General features: G+C 33.2%; 1 protein-coding gene across 6 annotated transcripts in view; it reads right to left on the reverse strand.

The window, feature by feature from the left end:
- Nucleotides 1–1,110: 1,110 nt before the first annotated feature.
- The window catches only part of LOC128232400 (protein piccolo-like), a 31,812-nt gene continuing 9,945 nt past the window's right edge, over nt 1,111–22,977 (reverse strand). For 5 of the 6 annotated variants that reach the window (XM_052945922.1, XM_052945919.1, XM_052945918.1 and 2 more), the window contains 2 exons: nt 11,591–15,662; nt 1,111–7,668 (listed from right to left, as the gene is read on the reverse strand). In XM_052945922.1, the coding sequence (XP_052801882.1) occupies nt 7,641–7,668; nt 11,591–15,621 (4,059 nt within the window). In that variant the 5' untranslated portion in view covers nt 15,622–15,662 and the 3' untranslated portion in view covers nt 1,111–7,640. Of the gene's footprint in view, nt 7,669–11,590; nt 15,663–19,418; nt 19,517–22,977 lie in introns of those variants that run through there. The other variant, XM_052945924.1, reaches the window with a different exon arrangement.

The following is a 22,977-nucleotide window of genomic DNA, read 5'->3' on the forward strand; positions in this document are numbered from 1 at the left end:
TTCTATTAACTGTGCACAAATCATATGCTTTTTTATTTCGATCAAAAGACAAATGATTTAACATAAAAATGCATTCAAATAAAAAAATAAAAACTTGGCAACAACCTAAATTGCTTGTTTAAGCTCTTGAATGCACTAGTCCTAGTTAATCTAGGTATATTAACAGCATTTTGTTGATTCAGATGATTCAGGTGTTCTTTGGTCCAGATATGAAGTGTTCCTTAATTCATAAAGTAATTCCTGCACAATTTATACATTTTAAGTCTCCTGTATAAGTGTTTTATCATAATGCAAGGCCACTATTAAAAAGAAATACTTGGTGTTACCTGACAAACATTTCAAAGGTTGAATATGGAGTGGGTTTTTATTTCCATAATGAAAAACAAGCCAGCTCTCTATTTGTTCTCACTATACACCGCATTTGGTTATTAAATGCCGGAAACAAAATTTCTATGTTAAGTAATAATAAGTGACCTTGACCTTTGATGGATCGGACCCAAAAAAGCAATCCCAAACTAGCTCTCCACATGTTCTTACTATACACCAAGTTTAGTGACCATATGATGAACGAAACTAAAGCTGGAAACCCCTAGGTTGAAGACTGCCTGTCGGACAGTGACCGCCCGCCCAACATCACATACCATTCTAATAACCCAGTATACATTGAAAACCTGGATAAAAAAAAAAGGAAAAAATATAACCACAAGAGGCTAAAAAACTTTCTGGTCAGGGGTATTTTTGCGAGTGTCGGCCTGGGTGGGCAGGTAACGCCAAACAAAGTATGTATTAACTGTGGCCTAACGAAGATGCATTGTTATTGCAATATTTCAGTAAGAGCTTTCAAATTGTATGCTATTGCTCTCTCAAGTTTATGGAATTATGCCTTTAAGTGCCCGAGTTATGTTTATTAGGCAATTTATTTCATAATCTCACACCGACAATGAATTGCAATTTAAGATATAAAAGGTTTTTTAAGCCTATTCAATTGGTTTTCAAAAACGTGCGTTCCTGGGTCCAAATTTTGTTAGCATTTTGGCTTAAATTAGCAGCATACCGCTTTCAGCACTTCCGCATGTGACTTCTAATGCTCATAGAAAAAAAATGCAAATATGTCTGTAAATATATTTATTAATTTTCTTTTTTTTTATCATATAAAATATTTAATATAATAACGTCTGTTCAAGTATAGTAACAAAATAATGAATGACATGTCATGAATTATGAAAATATGTGTACATTTATTCTATATGCACCATGTTATTTTTATAATCAATATAGTAGATAATTATGTTCTAATAACAACACTAGTACAAAAGCAACATAAACAATTATCAAATATATTTATAATAGAAAGTTTTAGCTATAATAAACATAATTCTTAACCAATTTTAAACTCCTTCAGAGTAAAATTCTCAGAAAAAGATACAAGATCTCCATAAACAGTTGCCAACAAGCCAAAAGTTCCGCAATTCTCAGTTTGCTTAGGGCCATAACTCCAAAAATATTGAACTGGAGTTATGAGATTTGTTTCTTATAATGCCCATTGTCTTTATGAACATGGGTTCCAAATTTCATGTCAATTTTCTAAATTGGATATGAGATTATTATAACATGATAAGTTGGAAGTTTTGACATAATATTATTGCCAACAATGACTCTATGGCTATTAAAATACATAAACTCAGGGCTGAAAAAATGGCCGATTTTGACCAATTGTGACCACGCTAAAATAATTTTAAAAAATGGAAAAAAATCAAACCAATTTTCAATTTTTTAACCATTTTTACTGAAATCGATCCGAATTTTTTCAATTGTTTTTATAATTTTTGTCCAAAATCAAGTGTTTTCTTTTCTAAATCAATAACATTGAAGCTTATGAAAAAATAAATGATAATATTTCATGTTGCAAAATAATTTGAATGAGAATATGCACAGGTGAAGATGATTCTGTTTTGCAACAAATAATTATTATATTGCTAACGAAATTGCATAATTATGTACAAAAAAATATCTAACATTGTACATAAATAGTTTAAGGAAAAATATAAAGTACAGCCTGAGAATAAGTAATATTCAGATATAAAGAAATATAAAAAAAAACAAATAAAAAAAGTTATATAAAAAAAAAGTTCCCCTTCTTGTCTTTAGAAAGGCCAAAATAAAAGTGGTTGTTTCTGATTACAATTTGCCAAACAAATTAAGGTTAACGAATGTAGTTCATCTGTTTTGGTAGTAGTGTATAAAATAGTGTATATAGTGTGCAAATACTATCAAAAATTATCCAAAGGAAAAATGTGGTCAGAAAAATATCTTCTGATTTATAATGAAAAAATTACAGTCTTTGCCTTAATTTCTTTTCAGCACTTGTCCTTTCGGGCAAGTAAATGAAGAAAACCACTTGCCCAAAAAACAGTTTTACTTGCCCAAAATAACCAATTCATGGGTAAATGTATGAAACCAAATTTTCAATATAATAACAAAATTCAATCAGGATTTGTGAATTGTTTCTGAAGAAATTATGAAAACAGAGTGATCTAAATTTCGGATAAATGCACTTGCCTGTTCGGGCAACCGCCTGGGAATTTTGACTTGCCCGAAACAGTATTTACTTGTCAAGGGCTTTGGGCAACCCAATTACGATGAAGACTGAAATTTAGGTCAGGTGTACGCCCAAAAGTATGTCGAGAAACAGGAAACAATCTATTATTTTTTGTAATGCCTTAAATAAACATTTTTGTAAGACCTCACAAGTTGCTATGTAAGAAATCTTTAACAACATCATTAAGCTTTAAAAAAGGTTTTAACAGAATGTGTTTTATGCTTATTTGTACAATAACTATCAAATTTTATATACAACATCTGTACTGAAATTAATTGCAACCATAAATGTTGTTTTAGATTTGCACTATTTTTGGAAATGGTTAAGCCGATATATATATTTGCATTTTATAAAAGTACAAAATTTCACACATTGGTAACTAAGCATGGTTAACACGTTAATTTTAAAGCAACAAAGAATCAGACAAAAATCATCCGCCCATGAAGGATGGCCTACTCGGACACTGGTCATTTTCTAGTAGTCTGGACATTGGTCAGTTTTATAGTAATACAATGTTCAATGAATACTAACCTAGGGTTGAACTCCGAGCTCATAGCTAGACAGATTAGAATTTATTGCTGTTGTGTTTTGTTATTTCGTTGTTAAAACCATGTGAATTTATAGAAAACTTTGGTCCAAAAAGGTTTACTCATTCTTGTATTTGTCTGCTTTTTTAAAATCTACAATGACATTTAATGATCCAATTTGCAAGACCTTAATTGAATTTAAAGGAATAAAATACCTACAAACTTGCAAATTTTGCTTAAAGTACATATAGGCGGCATTTTATCAACGTTCGTATGACAAAATATCGTATGTTGAATATTGTGTGTCTGAGTTAAACGTTTCACTTGCAAAATCAGATCAAGTATTTTTGAACTGATAAAAACATACATATTTTACTTTTAAAATAGTCTCAATTTCTTACTTCACAGAAATTACAGGTTCAAAAAGCGATCGTAAAGTTGATCGTTAATAAGATATATGTATATGCCCACAAAGTTATCAAAATAAAATCGTAATAAGGAAATTAAGAACTACTTCAAACAGATTGTGAGGCTTTAAATGTGCAGTATCATTGTACTTCAAAAATGTGAAAAATCTTCCGCAACAAGATTATTTAAAATAATGAACTCTCACAGATTGATTGTTTAGACAACTTTTTTTATCTTTTGACTTGGAATGAGCCAATGTTTGCGTAAATGTCTGGAAACCAGTGATAGTTCAAGACTGCTGACAAAAGAGCAGATCACAGTTTATCATATTTACTGTTAAAAATTGATGTTTTATGGGTAAAAGCTTTACAAACGCTTTAAGAAATATGAAATTTTCAGCAGTTTACCAAACAATTTAATTCTGTTCTTTAGTGAGTTATCTTAATATATAACTTAATTGAACGCACTGATGCCAAAATGAAATGATTCTGAGACAAAAAAAAAAAAAAAGGTAAAAACTGTAACATTGTGAGAGTGCAGCTTTAAATGTCAACAAGATGTCTACAAAAATTGAGAAAATATATTGTGAGATCTTTCCATTACATTTAAATGCAACAAAAACATGACAAATGAAATCAGCAAATTGTAATATATATATAAAAGTAAATCGTACAATTAATACATCAATAAGTATAGATTATTGTTTATTTTGAGAACCGTTTATGGAAATTTGACGTTCAAGCCTGGCACAGCTAGGCGAATGTTTATTTTTCATAACGTCCCCAAATATGATAATGTATAAAATGGTTGGATTCCTTTTTGTTTAATGAAATTTTTATAAGACATACCATTTCCAAACAAGACATGCCGCTACTGCAGAAATATGTATGTGTAAGGAACTGCGAAGCAATAAATACAACTTGTATATTATAATTCTGGAATAGTTACACAAAGTTCAAAGAATGAAATAATCAAGTCTGTCAAGCACAGAACTGTTATAATAATAACAATTTAAATTATGTTTTATTAACAATTTATTTACATAAAATCAACATACTGGCCATATTAGGAGCAGTTATTAAATTCAGATCTAAACATTAAAACTGAAAATTGCTTTAACAAAATATCACATATTTAAGAAACAAAAAAATAAGTCAAATTACCTTTGTAACAGAAAAATATTGAAACAATTTTTAAGCCACAAAAATGTTTTAATAACAAACAATAGGGGTGCAGAAGACTGTGCAATATTTTTTTACGAAAAAAACTTTCATAAACTTGAACGCTTGATGCTCATGCCAAATCGTGCCAACAAAAGTGACTTAGCATAAGTTAATGTGACTTTCATCACAATCGTTGTAAAATAAATCAAGTTTAACTAATGCTTAAATCAAGTAAAATGTATGAATATTGATATTCAAGTCCTCTTATGATGTAACAAACAATTACTATGTTTACTACTATCATTTGCAATGATTTTTGGTAGTTAAGTTAGTTTACATGAATTTAATGGACCATAAACAACTACAAGAGCACCGCGGAGGGAACGCCAAATGCTCGTCTGTTATTATTGGTCAAGAAAGGGGCATAACTGGACAAAAACGAAAGGCAGAGTTATGGGCCTTGATATGCAGGTGTATATTGCCTCCGTCAATATGTGTACCAAGTTTCATTGAAATATTTTGAACAGTAACGAGTTATAATATATGGTCAAGGTTAATTTAAGTTTATGCAATTTCTGAATGAAAAAAGGCATTTTATATTCAATAAAGTTGACAATAAATAAAGTCTGAGTAAGGCCTAAAAAAAAATTATGTGCGTTTCGGGTAACCCGACCCTACCTATAAAAATGGGCCAACCCTAACTATTTTTTTTCCGTTTCTGAGCAAAAAAATATTCGTTGGCGAATAGAGAGTTATGAAGAGCGGATAAATGCAGATTTTAATCAGAATTATTGTTTATATGATAAAACAAAGTCAGGCAATGACAGTAATGTAGGAAAGACTGCCATGTGCAAGAAAACACTCTGAACTTATGACAGATTTTAAATTATTTTTTTTAAAAATCCCTACCTACCCTACATAGAAATTTTGGGAAGGTTACCCTAAACAAACAATTATTTTTTTTGGCCTAAAGTCTGAGTAATGGGCCCTTCTATACATGTGTAACATATGTACCAAGTTTCAACTGTATTTTTAATTATGGCCAAGGTACAAGCTTTTGTATGACAACACCACCACCAACGACGACATCAAAGATATCACAATACTTCATTTGTTTTCTAAAACAAGTTAAACAATTAAGGAACTCGAGACATTAAGTTAATTAATTCAATGTAACTCAATTACAAGATATGTTTTTTATAACAAAAAAAAATCTCATTAGGCATTAGAAATCTTCTCTTTTTTTTAAATCATTGAATAGCCTTTAACTTCATTTTGGGACTTTAAATGTATCACTCATTATAAAGCCTATATTTATAAGGTAGCTAAAACAATAGTTCCTTTAACAAAACCATTTATAACACTTCATTAATTTTATGTGTTTTTGTTTTTTTGTTTTAACAAAGGAATCTTATCCGTCTTAATCTTTTTCGTTTTACAATTTACACTACAATCGGCATTGTAATAATTGTATTGTAACAATTTTTTTCTAAACTGTATTGTAAACATTTTCATACTGTTGATTTTCTTTAAATGTACAAAAGTTTTATGTATTTTAAACATTGTTATAATTTTGAAGTTCTTTAAACACTGAAAAAACTTTGGGTTGTGTCTATTTTGACAAAAGCTTAAACTAAATAGATGTTACCTAAAGCAGTTACCTTTCAATTTAGTACATATTATAATGAGTGATAATTCTCTATATTTCTATCTTAAAGCATTGATTATAGGCAGAATAAAAATGTTTCTAAATTCACTAACCCCCAAAAATATGAAAGGTCAGTCAGGATTTATTTTCTTAAAGTAAAATTAGGTCTGCATATGTTAACTTAGAGCTCCTTATAAAAATAAAACAATTACACATCTTTCCAAACTATTAAATTGATGTACACAAAGGGAGACAATTATATGGTCAGAAAGAATTCGAATAATTGTCAAGAAACCAAAAACAAAGAATTGTTTAGTTATGCCTTATATATCCCATAATGGTTATACAGATGCAAGCTTATCTAAATCTTATCTTTAATCATAGTATTATTTAGTCTAACGGAATAATATACAAGATCTGGCCGGGTCAGTCTATAGAGAATACGTAATTATTAAAAAAAAAATCCATACAGTTATAAAATCTTCTATAGTTGGATGGTACGTAATCTTAAGTATACGATCTTAAAACATTGTTTACTTTGAACAAATATATCTGATGTCTGTCTGGGCAGTTACAAAGTGATCGTCGTTCGTTGATTGAGTGGGAGATCGTAAAAAAACATTGGCAGCCATGTCACCGAGCGCTTGCCACGCCTGTCCTCACCTTTTAACCAAAACACCAGAAGTTTACGGTAATCTATCAAACAATAGCATTTGTGTGTACTATCATGGTAAGATTCAATATACTAGGTGTGAAGTGGTCAGGTTGCCAAAAATGGACAAGTTTAAATATTTGCCGTCATAAAGGGTAGCTTTTCTATTGAATTTTTGACCTGGCTTTAACTAAACAAATAAATCTGTTTGAAGTTGGAGTCATCAATAGCATTCTGTCATCTTATTTTGAGCTTATATGATTAATTTCCAACTATTTTGGCACAAATTTTTGACAAAAACTCAATTTGTACTACAGATAATAATTTGACCACTTGTCGGTATTTCAGCACTTAAACTTATACAATAAGATCAATGGGAAATCGAAAATCAAAGCCATGTTAAAAAGTAATGTCAAAACATAACATAGACCGTCATATATTTCTAACAGATCAAGGAAAACTCTAACGGGAACAACATTGGCACAGTTCAATCTTAACTTTGATACATAACAAAGTAACATCAAAGTCAAAAGTCTTCGTTATGCCAAAATATCTACAACCAATTAGGTCTGAATGTGCACGTGTTAGGGTCACATGACTAGCAGGTACTTGTGGGTAACTATGCGGCGATCTGCGTCACTTTTTAAAGTTTCACTGCTTCCCCATTAGATCTGAAAACAAAAATTATATTTTCACAATAATATGTATTAAGTTCATATAATATATTTCTTAATGTGTTTAAATGTGTCAATGTTTCATGCCTTTGAACTGGTACAGGTCTCAGCCAAAATTATTCCCCCGATCTCAATTATCACGCACAGAATATTACAAAAAAAGTTATGGGTTTCTCTAAAACTTGTGTCTTGCAAAGTAGCAACAAGATTTCTGCGTAGCGAATGCCAGTGATCGTCTGTTCTTGTTTTCAAACTGGAGGCATAAACTATATCAAAATATTAAAAGCCAGGGTTATGTGCCTTTCTTAATACATGTACATATTGTCTCTAAATGCTGCATGTGTACAACGTTCTATTTGAATATCTTGAATGGTTTTTAATTTATAAACAATTTAAAGCTTAAAGATTTTGAACAATTATTTCCTTGCAACCATAATTATGTAAAGAATGTAAAAAAATGCCTTTTTTCAAGTTTTTTTCTTAGATTACCTTGTTTATATTTCCACATATAAACATATTTTAAGTTCTTTTAGAAAAAAATATAAAAAACTTGAAGAATTTACAAAAAAGCCTGCATATTTAATAAATGGCCATCCTGGACAGGGGTATAATTAGTCCCTTTTTCAAACTGCAAATAATCTCCAAACAAAGACAAAAGATAAACAAAATGGAAATTCCTTTCTTAAGTCTGTGTTTTAAACTTCACTTCCAACCTATAAATCAAAGGGGGCTCAGACACTTGCAGGGGTTCAACTACTTGCTGTAATGGTGCTTGATAAAGCACTGGGTTTGTTTGCCAAACTGTTTCAAACAGAAGCTATATTAAACTGGTCAAGTTCAAATCTTAAGTGCGTTAAGTTGGGGTATAAAATCTGTACTTCAGAAATTGCTGTCAGAGCACAAATTCATTGCCACAGGCTTTTATTCTAGATATTGGAAAATGTTGGCAAGACCATCATATTAGCCAGGGACGAATTCCAGGATTTGTCGTTTAGAGTGGGCATAACTTAATTAGGGGCGTTACTAACATTGACTTGTGCTTCTTCTTAATAACTGAAATCTATTTGGTTTAATTTTTTAACAATTTCTAGTCTGAAATGGTGCATTTCTTTTCTCCAATATTGAAATAAAAAGTAAACAAGAACTATTAAGGGGCGATGCACATCCAGCTGGATCTTGATCAATGTAATAAAACAGGCTGTCAATGTGATATATACATTACGGGGCTAGTAGGTCAGAGCCAATATGGGATCAACACGATTTGCTCTCATCCAGTATGGTTTCCTTTGCCCCATATTTATATCCCATATAGGGTCACATACTAACCCCTTTACTAGAAGTATAATGTTCATGTTTTTCTTAGTTGATCAAGGGCCATAACTTCTAAGTCTTTAAGACAAGGTTATGGCTTTCTTGTGTAACCCCACAACCCCCATGAACTTTGCAAAGATATGTGTTATATAGTCTGAATATGAGTAAAGTCATTAGAATTTTTTTCAGGGACAAATCGCTGATTGTTCAGAACTTTGTTAACGTTAACAACATTAACATCATTGTTAACTTTCATATGGTTACTGCTCTGGAAATTTAATGTATACACTAATCAAGGGTGAATGTGAAAAGGTTCTAACTAAGATATTAAATAAAGAACAATATTGAACCTTTTTGCTGTCAGCCCTCGACATACAATGTAAACTGCTGTTTTTTCTAAGATTTTAGCCATCTGTTTCTGCTTTTCTTGTTTGAACATAAATATGTGAAAGTGAGCACAGCATCAAATATTTCACGTTTAAAATTTAAAAATGATGTCATAAATCATGTTGTCTACTTAAAAACTATTTTTGAACAATCGGCCCACTCAACTACGAAAGACAATAATGCACATGATTCATGAGTGACGATGAGTGAGTTTATTTAACTATAAGAAATAAATTTCACAATCGCGTTCATTTTTTTTTTTAAATTATGCATTTTCTTTCCTTTCATTATTTTATTTATAACACATAATTTATTAGGAATACTAAGAAAGACGAGTATAACTAAAATATATATTGTGCAGATAATTGCAGTTAATGGACATTGAAATTGGTTGACGCTTTATATTTCACAGTCAGGTAATTGTTTAAACGAGCACAAAATTGCGCTTTTAAAATAGGACTATTTCTCATGTCAATGGTTCGCTAAATTATAACACTATATAAAAAAAATTATACTCATGTCAGCCATTGATTACAAGGCAATATTATGCAGGCATTGCAAAAATAGATAGATAACCATTCATCGACATTTCTTTGATTTTTCTTTTTATTTTAAATTGGTTTTTCGTTCATGTGACATTCATGACAAGATTTATTAATGAGTTAAATACTTCTTAGCATGTTTAGATTTTTTATACAGAAATCGGGAAGTGGCCAACATATAATCAGGAAGTGGCCAACATATAAATGTTGTATCTAAAAATCTGCTTGATCATTATCTATTTAATATGAAATAAATATCATACATCTCATCAGGCCAAAAAAAATATAAAAAAATATTAATAATAAAGTGGTTCCCGTCACATGTTGAAAAAAATATATTTTGCTTTAGAAAATTATTTTATTTTGAATTGTGTCCAAAGCATGTATATTATTGTATTGTTTACAAACATACAAGTTCTGATGATAAGGTTGCCAAAAAGTAACACAATTCATGTTAACTGTATCACCTTGTATCACCTTGTAAAAATAATAGTCCCACATGGTATATATTTACTACTAACAATTAATATGTTTTTTTGTTTGTCCTTTTTTTTACCAAAAAAATAATAAAGGCTAGGAATGGAACCACAACATTATCTTAATTGGCCTTAAATGATTATGCATTCATGTTCAATGTAATAGTTAATTGTTCACAGCTCTTCAAATACCTATATTACCTCATGCGTCTATATGTTTTACGTTCTTCCTTAAAATTGCGTCGTCTTCCTGGTTCAAATTATAAACTGTCTGTTATAATAATGCATTCAGGTGATTTTATTTATTACGTCTCCCACATAGTGGTACTTCACGTGTTAGAAATCAATTAAAAGTTATGACACTTAAATAACGCTTTTTTTCTTTCCAACACTTAAAGATGCACTCTTACTCCAAAATAGGATTTACCACATGCAATTAATAATTTTGTCGAAAAAAGGGATTCCAAGAGATGAATAAATTTCGAAAAATAATGGTTCTTATGAAGGAAGATTTGAAATAATTGAACATAAAACACGGTATTTCTACCTCATAAGACTTTAGTAGACCACTGTAAATCTTTTAGAATTCACCAAACATTTAATATTTTTGCGCTTTTTTGCTATCTTATACATGGTTACAATCTTGTTATCAGTAATTAATATTTTAATTCAAATACATATGTATGGATTGATTTTGAATAAGAGTGTCACCTTACAGGCATTTAAATAAATTATAGTTTACTACTTGGAAAGATCATTGGGTAGTTAAAAACTATTAAAATGACACAACATATCTTGATAATTGATTGAGCTGTACGTTTTTCCCAAAGCATCCGGAAATTCTGAGTACCAAATATTTGTACAGACTACTTAAGTCACAAAGTTTTCAGCCAATTTTTCAGAACTTTGTAATAGTTAACAACATTATTAATGACATCGTTGTTAACTTTTAAATGTGAAATATTTCATGACATGCTAATATATTTGAATGTCAAATAGTACAGCTTTATCATTAATGTCACAAATGTTGTTAAGAACATGGCATATGACAAGTGAATTTATTAAACTTGATTAAAATCATTTGAAAGACCAAGGTATAAATCAGTAAGTTTCAGGAAACAATTGGTAAAGTAAATTTTCAACCAAAAAATTACTACGGTAAATTAGGAAACTTTATGTATGTCATGGTTATTTGTAACTTACAGCAGAATTTGCGTAGTGCTATTTGGCGTTCCCGACGTGAGATCCACAACGGTTCGGAAGCTAGGAGTGATGTTTTCCGACCTCGGGGTAAGCATGGGGGAAGCAGGGATGCCAATCGACTGTGCTGGTGATGATGAGGTGCTAAGCGTCTGAGAGGGTGAGGTAATGGCACTGTCAACAGTCGACACGCTGTTGCTCGGTGAAACGCTTTGCTGACGCTGGATATCACCTGGCTGCGAAATGTTTTGCGAAGATTGGGAAAAATTATCCTGGTTTTGGGAATAAGATGTCTTATTTGACTGCAAATTGTCACTTGCATATTTGCGCATAAATTTCCCGGATTCAGTGCGCACTGGTATTTGTCTATAGTCCTTCACTTGCACGCGAGCTACAGTCTTTTCTGGAGTTAATCCAGAGTCTGAGTCATCACTGTTATATAAAGGATTATTTGACTTTAATTTTGGCTCAACTTCAGTGTCCATTTTTGCACTAATACCACGCCCATCACCATTAGCACCATTGTAACTTGCAACAAAGTCATTTATAGGCACATCAACACCAGTGCTAGTTTGATGAGCAGTGGAAATGTTTGGGCTGCTCACCCATGTTTGAAAGTTTTGTTTTTTCAAACTATTTGTATCAAGCCCTTGGTAAGTTAACGTGCTAGTGGGGTACTGCTGTTTTGGCATATCCATCAGCAGCGGATTTGACTTCCTATCAAAAGGCTGCCCTGTCAAAGTCATGTTATTGAGGAAGAATGCCATTTGTTGTGATGTAGGTGGATTTTGTCCAAGCATTCTCATGTAATCGTTCAAGTCATATGACATATTTGATGGTACAGAACCATTCATATAAGGATTTGACTGTGAATACAGTCCGAAATTTGACTGGAACCCATTCTGAGGAATCTGCTGCCCGAAAATATTAGTAAAGTTTGGATTCTGGTTGGGATCTGGCAGAGAACCGTAGCTGGGAAATGTGCCCACCGCAGGTAAAGCCGGAGCGCTGAGCATGCCAAGACTCTGGTGTTGCTGGTGTAGTTGAGTCTGCTGCTGCTGCTGTTGCTGTTGCTGCTGTAGTAATTGTGCAGTCACCTGTTGATGCATCTGAGCCTCCTCCAATCTCTTCAACCTCTCTCTTGTTTCTGCCTCCCGGATCTTATGCATCTCCAGCTCGATTTCTAGCTGTTTCCTCTTATCCTCCTCCACCTTTCTCTCTCGAGCTCGAATCTCTTCAAGCTCTCTCGCATATTCAGCCTCCTGTTCCCTCTTTCTGAATGTTGGTTCATACACATATTTGGATCTCTTATCTTTCCCCATAGCCTTTTCATACCTAGGACTTCTTATTTCTTCTTCCTCTTCGTCAGACATATCCATCCTCTGTGATTTCCCAGCCTTGTATGTTCTGCCTGATCTTCTAAGTTCAGGAGATCTATTTTCATGTTCACTACTTTCGTCAGACTCAACATGCCCATTTTGCTGTACCATTATTTCAGAGAACTCTTGTTCAGGATTATACTGCTCACTGTCAGAATCGGTGCCTTCCTCATCATAATCATATGCAGCTGGCCTCTGATATTTGCCAACTCTATTACCAGCTTTTCCATTTGCTGCTGCAGAGGTTAGACTCCAATTCCTTGGAGCATCATCAACAGTCTCTAAATCTTCTGCTTTCTGTTTCCTTAGAATTTTACCAGATGCCTTGCTTATAGATCCGAAAGCATTTTTTACACTCCTGTGCATGGATTTCTTAAATTTCTTAACACTTCCGAATTTGTTTGCTTTGCTGTCCTCATTCTGAACATACCCATTCGCCCTTTTCTCTTTCTTGCCCTTCTTCTTTGCTTTCATCTCACTCATATTATTTGGAACAATAGAGGACTTAAACCCGTCTGACGATCCTTTTCGTCCAGTAACTGTTTCCCTATCTGACAGATTATCATCTGATTCAAGATCAACTTCTGGTGTCCAATCCAGAGACATCGAAACTTGTTGCCTACTTGAACCAGGTCTGTTTGGTGAAGGATCAGTAAAACTAGCTGCTCTTTGAGTCTTACTGTACATATTCGAGTTTCTGTTCAAGGTGACATTCTTGTGGTACCTTGGTGGTTTAGGAAGAACATCTGGTGGCTCAGTTTTGGCAGTGTCTTTTCTTGGTGTAACATTTTCTTCACCTACTACCTCACCCAGCTCAAAACTAGCATCGTTACTACTTTTCTTAAGTTTCTCATCTATTGTGCCTTCCACGCTAGCTCTTTCATCCCTAGCTGCACATGCTTTTTGCAGCTGTTCTCGAAACACTGTGTGGGGATCTTTAGGTTTCGGTGGTACAGGTGTTGTCTGTTTTACAAGTTTCAGACATTTAGCACTTGCTGTAGCTTTTATATCATGTTGTAACAGAGAGCTTAGCCTTCGAACCGGGTCACCATTGCTGGTTGTCGATGGTTTAGAAATCTGTCGCTGAACTGATGGCTGTGATAACCTGTCAAAAGTCGTTGTGGAAGAATGACGCTGCAGCTTTGGTGATGGTGGTTTCACCAATTCTCTCAGAGAATTACTTCGCTCAAGTGTTTTGTTTATTGTCTCTTTCTCTGTTTTCTTTTCAACTGCAATATTTTCATTAGAACTCTGAAATACAAGAGTCGCATTAGGTTCCTTCTTTTCAACTTCTCTGTTTCCATCAGTTGCTTGTTCATCACCATCATTTTGACTCCCTGGTGCTTCCAATTCAGATTCTTGTGACTGCTGCCTCCTGGCAGCTTTAGCTTCCGACAGATTCTTTATCTCAAGAAGCCATGGTACTTGACCTCCTAAGTTAGCATCAGCAGACTTTGGTACAGGTTTGATATCGGGAGTTTTCTTAAATATAAGATGAGGTGTCTCCTTAAAGCTTGCACTTCTTGAAACAGAAGTGACAGGTTTTCTGGTCCCCATGCCAGTTGGTGGTGGTGGAGGGACTGGGGGAGCCCTAGAAGCACTTGAGCCAGCCCTTGGGAGTTGAGCTGCGGTATATCTAGGGAGTTGAAACTGCTGAGCTGGGGGTGGGGGCCTTCTTGGTGACTCCATGTCATAGTCTATAGGAGGCTCATTGTCCAATGAGTATGCCTCCTTTCTTGGTGTAGAAGGAGCCGATTTTCCAGGGAGGGGGAGAGTATGGCTGCTCCCTGGGGCTAGGGGAGGAGCTTGACCAGGCGGGGCTGGGGCTTTCTTTTTCTTACTGACCCCTGAGCCTGAACTTCGAGATGAAACCCTGCTTGGTGCATCCCTTTGGAATGATGGTTTCTCAACATGTTCACTTAAGTCAGCACTTAAATCACTCAGTTTTTTACCGGTTCTCTTTTCAAGGTCTTCCATAGTCTTATTTCGCCTATGTTCTGCAAGCTGAACATAAGTACACTGATAGGAATAGTCCAAATTAAAATTGTTCTTAACAGGTAAAGAAGGCCCTGTTGCGCCAGGAAACGACTGCATCAGAGGGTCTAGCTTCACCCGCAAGTCAATATTCTCCTCAGGTTCTTCAACAATGGTGTGTTCCTGGCCAAGGGACATTTGTCGCCTGTGGCTGGGTCGATATGGGGTTTTTGCGGTAGTGATTTTGGGCTGAGGAGGAGGTGGTGGGAGTTGCATATGTCCATTTGGCAGTGAAGAAACAGATTGAACATCCGTCTGTCCGGGTATGTGTCCATTCTGAACTGGCTGATTAACAGCCTCTGAATTAATTTCACTGTCATTTTTCACATTATTGTTAGTCTCATTAGCATCATCCACATTTGTGCCGTCACTTTTAGTCGAGTATATATTTTCATAGTTTGGATTATTCTTGCTCATTTCCATTGACACTGGTCGAAGCTTCAACATTGACGGCAATTCCTTCGGAAGCACGAGATTTTCAGGGTTGTGATAGCTTGGGCCTCGTGGACCAAGTTCGCTGACCGGTCTGGAGCTGGGCGGTGCCCCTGGGCGGGATGGAGGTCGGCGAATCACATCCTGGCTCGTTGGGACCGCTGGGGTATGGGAGTTGTGGTTTCCCATGGTCAACTTGTGTTTTGCTCACGAGGTCAAATACATCTGTGCTGAAAATAGACAAGAGAACTCTGATAAAAAACAGAACAGAACACAACAGATTATTTCTTTAGATACAAGCATATACAACTTATATTCAAAACAATTTTCCTAAAGGAATTGTTGATTAAAAATTACAACAATGTTTACCCTTTTATTGGAAAAATACACAAAGTTATTTATTTTTAAAGTGTTCTGCATCTTTAATTACATTAATTTAATTTACACAGGCAACAAATGTCCCTCAGCCAAGAACATTTACTCTCATACTGTCAATTAATTTACATTATTTTTAAATTATATACTTTGAAATTTTGTGTTTTCTTCTTAAAATTGTGCCAAATTATTTAAAATTCAACTTTATCACTTACCACCAAAACTAATTGTTTTGAAGATTAATCAAAATGTAAGAGGTTTTTTTATTTAAATCCTCAGTTTTCATATCATATTATACATTTTTGTGGTTAAACAAATTTATTCAGTGATTCAAAGATGACATTGTCAGCACATAATAAGTTCAGATTTGGTAGCAAGCCATAATCAGATTATCAACTTATAAGCTGTCAAAAATATGCTTACTTAATTAGGTTTTGGCTTAGTCAATATAGTGGGCAGGAGTAAATATGTAATGTTATGAACTTGATAATCCTTGATATACATTTAACAGGGATTTTTTTAGAAGGATATAAATAATAAACTATTCTAAATAATGTACAATCCTTTAATCAATCCTCTTTTAAAAACAAGTATGTGTTTTAAACTTGTATCTCTGATTTAAACAATATTGCACAAGCCGATTAAAAGGGGGGAGGGGGGCCACATCTTGCGTGCCTCGGCACCCCCCCCCCCCCCTCTGCCCCATAAATTTGTCAAAGTATATAAGCTGTATGACGTCAAAATTGAAAGAAAATACAAATAAAATTCTCCAAGTTATGCACAATTTCAGACCAAAACCACACCCTTTGACCCACATTTCTAACCTAATATTTATCTGTTCTGGAGGACCCTGGCAGACAGGCGCTATATCTCAAAAGTACAATGGTAGACGACAGGTCAGGTGAGCATTTTAGGGCCTTAAAAATGGTACTCTTGAAAAAACATAAAATCATAATTCATAATACTGTGAGTGACTGACACATAAATCAAAACTTAAAGAAATCCATCAACACTGACAAAATATGCAATTTAAATAAGTCCCAAACCATTTGAAGCAGTAGTATATTACAGTACAGTTTAAAATTTGGGACTAAATCAAGTTGTTCGTTTTGTAAATGGTTATGAATTTCTAGTTTTGACTAGGCTGTTTTTCTAAGAGCACCATTTAAGTCTTATTTTTAATGACACCCACCTTAAAAACTGTGGTTATTGAGCTGGGCCACCTATTATGCCAAATCCGGGGTCCACCCTATTTTTGGGTGTTAATCTTTAACTTAAAATATCTTTTTAAACTCAATGTGACTCATACACGATGATGTCTTCTAATGATGACTTATGATATTATCATGTTAAAATTATATTTAATTTCGAGAAAATCATAACCGTGAAATGAAACAACCAGTCACGCGTCCCTATTATAAGGTGTGCACTGTGTCGTGCTGCAAGAACTTTCGAGCAAGGACGGACCGAAACTAATAAAATATATCAAGGGTAAACATCCTGATTTGGGACGGCCATGATTGGATGCATTTTTTGTTTACAAATATATAAAGTTTTAATATTGATGTTATGATTATAAATTTGTTTGAACAATTTGCAATAACGAAATAATTTTTTTTAAGAATTAATCCATGATAAAACATAAATCATAACAACTGCTGATCTATTTTTAATCTTTTTAAGTAGTGTACCAACACCTGCAGCACAATGAACTTTTATTTTATGTTGAAAATCTAAAAGATTTAATTTGATTGAAACCTGCTCTTGAATATATTTTATTTCTATTTGCAGTATGTATTGAATTTTATGCTTTTTTGCATTATGCATAACTTTGCTTATTCTCTATGATAAATTGTACAAATACATGCCAGGGAGCTGTAAAAGATTCAATTTCAATTGGAATATCCATTTCATCTCTATTTCAAGTATTTCCAATAAAAAGAATTATGCTTTTGTTTCGCAGAAAATGAAAACCCTTTAATCTGCAAACTGTCACCACTGTTAAAGGGACTTGATCGCTCTTGTTTTTGTAAAATGTACCTTTTTTTGTATGATGAAATTAAGTGCGGCAAATCAATAAAAGTGTTTAACGTATGATACTGACGGCTGGAACCCAGCTTCAGCAAATGTTAATCTATGCTCAAATGTTGACTTTGAAGTCCATAATTATTTATAGCTACGTTCGTTAAATGCGATTCAACTAAAGGGTTAAAGGTCAAGTTATCCTTATGTTTGTGTATGAGTCCTTGTGGGTGTGAGGTTTTGTTGTCAATTTTCTAATTTTTCCTTGACTGTACAGGTGTGTGTTCAGCACCCCACTTAAAAACCAGAATATTTTTTTAACATTTTAAGTGCTTTTTTTCTGACGTTTCAAAGAGATAAATATTTATAATGTAAGTGTTTCAGATGCATTACTGGGTAAAAAAATGGTGCAAAAACATGATGCGAGTCCCTTTAAATAACTGCAACTGTTTATTTAAGGTAGAAATTACCACCAACAATGCACATGTGACCATATGTTACCATAGTAATGCACGCCATGGTAACACCAGTGGAAAATCGAGCTTTGGTCACAGATTGAAAAAATGAAAAAATTATGAGTAAACCCGAGCAATACATTACTCATGAAAATTGCGTAAGATATGTTTTTAACTGTTTTTCATAGAATATTTCCCAATTTTTTTAAATTAAAATATGTATAGCGACTTATATAAAGCTCATACGTTATCGTTTTGTTTGTTCGCATTGTAATTTTATCTATTTAATACATTTAAACTTCCATAGAATAGAAACAATGAAGTAGCAGCTTAATTGTTTAAATGCTAAACTCAAGTGCCAATAAAATTTAACGATATTCACTTATATCATGTGCTAGTTATTGAACAAAAAAATTGTCGTTAACATGGTACAAAACATTTATGTCACCTGCCAGGAAGTATGCAAGTAATTGAAATTATTCACGAGCAGTTCAGCCCACGTTGTGTATAATTGCAATTACAGTTGTGCCTGGAACGTGACATACATGTTTTACATATATCGGGTTGTGGTTGCTTTTGAAAATTTTATTATTTGATCAAAGTTCTCCGAAATGTCAAGACTTGCTCTACATACAAGTTTGAAGTAAATTGAAAATTTTATCTCTAAGCTTAATTCATTTCTGTGTAATCAGCCAATTTTGATCTTATCATTGAAGTTAAATTTAAAACATACTTTTTTCCCCCAAAAAAACCTTTTGGTTCTGTAGTATGTTAAACACTCCCTTTGATTTATAATTTAATAAGTTTTCTACTGTATCAATATGATACATTATGAAAATGTAAATTCACATTTTTTTCTCAAATCTTTGTCATTAAATAAATAAATTTTAAACAGAGTATCTTCCCCTAAAAAACTGCAAAAATAAACTAAATTTAGTGTTTCTTTTTGATAATTATAAATAAGTATATAAACATGCAACTAAATTCAAAATAAAAAGAAAAAAAATCTACCTTCAAGATCTGATCCTGTTTTAAAATAAAACATCCATTGATCATTTTCATTATTCACAGAAAACATTATTTTAAATATCCAAACTGAACTCTTAATTTTAAATAAAGTACAACAATGCCTACCTGCACAGTTGGACAATCTCAACAAAACTATCAATTAAACTAAACTATTTCCCCGTGTCAACATAAGCAGATTAGGTATTCAGCAGTCGATGGGACAGTTCAGATCGACTGTCGGCAACAATTATTTTTCTTTCGTATTTATCTGATCAATAATTCATTAAGGTGTCTTCAATACCAAATCAGGGTGAATCAATTTGATCCGTCACATTCCGACGTCCACAGGGACCGTAGGTAAATAAAAGAAACTCGAAAAAGTAAATTTAAAAGATGTTGAATACTATTTCGTCGATGATATTAATTTGCGCAACTTTTGTGAAGCTTAATAAGTTGACCAAATGAAAACTATCAATCTGCGATTTTTTTTTTCAAATATCTATGTTGTAAGGAATTTATTATCATCTTGGCACTCGATATTAAATTTAAAAAAAAAAAAAAAAAAAATCTCAGATATATACAGTTCAAAAACAAAATCAAATGATTTGAATATTCAAGCACATTTAAAGACAAGTATACAGGTCTATAATACTTAATGAAAACAGCTGTGTATACAAAATTAAGTTTAGAAGCAAATCTTAATTTTAGTACACTATAAAGACATAAAAAAAGCTGTTTCCATTGATGAATAAAAATAGATTTGGATGAATCAACTTTTGAAACACAGTAAAAACTAATTATGAGGCCGGCCCTTACACATTTAAAAGTCATAACAAAACTGTGTCCATTGATGAATAAAAATAGATCTGGAGGATTCAACTATACATTGTGAACTAATTATGTCAGGGCCTCACACATTTGAGTTATAAAAAATCTGTGTCCATTATTTAAAAAAAATTAGATCTGGATGAACCAACTATGAACTATTAGGGCCTCAAACATTCAATTTGAAAGTCATAAAAGAACTGTGTCAATTAATTAATAAAATAATAGATTCGGATGAATCAACTACACTTAGTGAACTAATTATGTCAGGGCCTCACACATTTGAAAGTCATAACTAAGCCCTGTCTATTCATTAATAAAAATAGATCCGGATGAACCAACTACACGAGCTTATGATCATCTATGAGGGCCTCAATATATTTAAATCGGTGATGGGTAAAATACAGCTAAACCACGAGACCGTCCTACTTTTCTTACTACAACAGTAGGTACATTTGTCTTTAAGCTTCACAAATTCAGCTTTTATGATGTCTGGATTTAAATTCAGTTCCCCCAAATATATTGAATATATCGTGACCAAATAATTTTCCTTTAATAAAAGCAAAATCAGCGTGAACATTTATAGCTTTAATGTAATGCATAATCTTCGGTTCTTTTCAATTTCTAAATAAAGCTGGCAATCACTATATATATAAAAGACACGCTATGAATTCTAAGTAGCATTTAAACTTGCTTTATATGGAATTAAAGTTGACAAAAATTTACATAAAACATCCGCCATTTGGCAAAAAGAATATGTCACATGATTTGATCATTGTCAGTTTAGTCTGATAAGTTTTTTAAACTTTATACACTGAATAATTGGCACGAATTATACATGTGAACATCATAAAAAAATGGTATATTAAGTTACATTCTCAGTACAGGGAAGTCACATCCAGCGAACATGCTCCCACTAAAACCATTCAAGTTCACTTTTTAGTCAATATCGGAGAAAAAAATATTAAATTACGCTTGAAGTACACCATTTTAGTCCTGAAATGTTAAAAATTCCTTGAGCGAAACTACCCCCCCCCCCCATCTAACAATCTCAACAATATCAATTTTGGTTCAAAGGGAGGGGTGCATGTCAAAAGGTTGTGCCCCTAGGGCAGTTGGCCCCTTAACGTCAACTGGATCAGCCTCGATCAACCAAGAAAAAAACAATATTAGGCGAGTTTTATCATTCACACTCATGCAACATGATCATGCTTTGCTTAAGTGCAAAATTGACACATAGATCTAAATATGTACTGCCATTTAAATCATGATTAAAATCATGCTAGTAAATTTTCACAATGGAATAAATTTGTGCTGAGATTTAGAAGAAAAGATATGTACACACATGTTTAATTAAATGCTGTCAACATTTCCTTCATGCTGATATCAGCTCTGATTTGAAGGTAAAAAAAATAAAGTTTTATTACATTATGGGTGCCTCAAGGATGAAAAATTTATTAGCTCATAATTTTGATAATTGTATACATGGTTTACGATTCTACGATTCACTTGCACGAAATTATCTATAAAGACTACCTGTGCGCAGCGTTTATCAAGTTCATCTGAACTTAAATTTACATGAAAATTAAGCGCTGGTATAGATACACTAATGCAGGATTACCACAATGTTATTTCATAATCCCTAAACTACTTTTTTTCTGCCAAAAACGGACAAGGGAATAATTGTGCAGAAATTTGAAAAGAGAACGGAACAGTAATTCTATTTAACATTTAAATGTCTGTATAATAACGGACATTTACACAAACTTCCCACTTCTGTTAAAAACTTTAAGACTTGTTCAAATATTTGTATATTCATACATAAGCAGAATTTTTCGTTTGAACAAGGAGTTGTTTTATTTGAATACCAATTTATTCCATATACAGCGTATTAAATTGATTCCCAGTTTTCAAAATTTATAGATTTGAAATGCCTCGTCTGTCATATATAATTGTCATATTAAAGTCGCAAATTGATAGTATTTTAGACAAACAATATATGTCTGGTGACTTCTAGAACGCCATAATATAACCCATACCATTGTCTCACAAGGGGCTAAGTTAATTATAACTTAACAATTAGTATAAAGCCACAGTTAGTTTAAACTTATTCATTTTACAAAGAATAAGAAACAAGCTATTACAACATAATATTAATCACTCTCGTTGGCATTTTATGCGAGAGTGTGGTCTTTTGTTGTGGGGGAAACTGAAGTACCTGTACGAAACCCACTTGTCCGGCTTTAGGTGACAAAAAAACAAACTCACATGCGCCCAGGCCGGGAATCAAACCTGGGTTGCCTATGGTGAGAAGCAAGTGTGCTAAGCGGATAACCTGAGACAAGGTTATGTTCTATACATTTGCGTATTGAATGCAGGACTGCCAACATGACCTACCAACTTCAGCACAATGACATGGACACAAACAACAATGCCAAAACCACTTATGCGGATTGAAGGTGGGGGGGGGGGAGGGCAGCTGGCGCGGGCCCTTTCCCTCTTACATTGTCCATGTTTACATTTGCATCATTATCGGAGAAAAAGGAGTAATAAAATATGCTTATACTGTAATGCACCGTATTGGAAATTGTAAAAATTCCATGGGGGGGTTTCTCAAAAACCCCATGCCAACATTTTTGACTATTTAAATTTCAATTCTGAGGCGGATTCATAGCAATTGTCAAAAGGTTGTGCCCCTAAGTTACGCCCCCTTCTAACATCAATTTCTTGAGGGCTTCAATTTCATTATACCTAAACTTTTTTGTCCTCAAAAAAGCAGACTAGTCACTCAGACTCGAATTTTATTGCATTGTTTTTTATATACATGGCACATTTTATCCAAAAAAAGTTGAAGCCTGAT

This window comes from Mya arenaria, chromosome 4 (assembly GCF_026914265.1).
Source record: "Mya arenaria isolate MELC-2E11 chromosome 4, ASM2691426v1".
NCBI lineage: Eukaryota > Metazoa > Mollusca > Bivalvia > Myida > Myidae > Mya > Mya arenaria.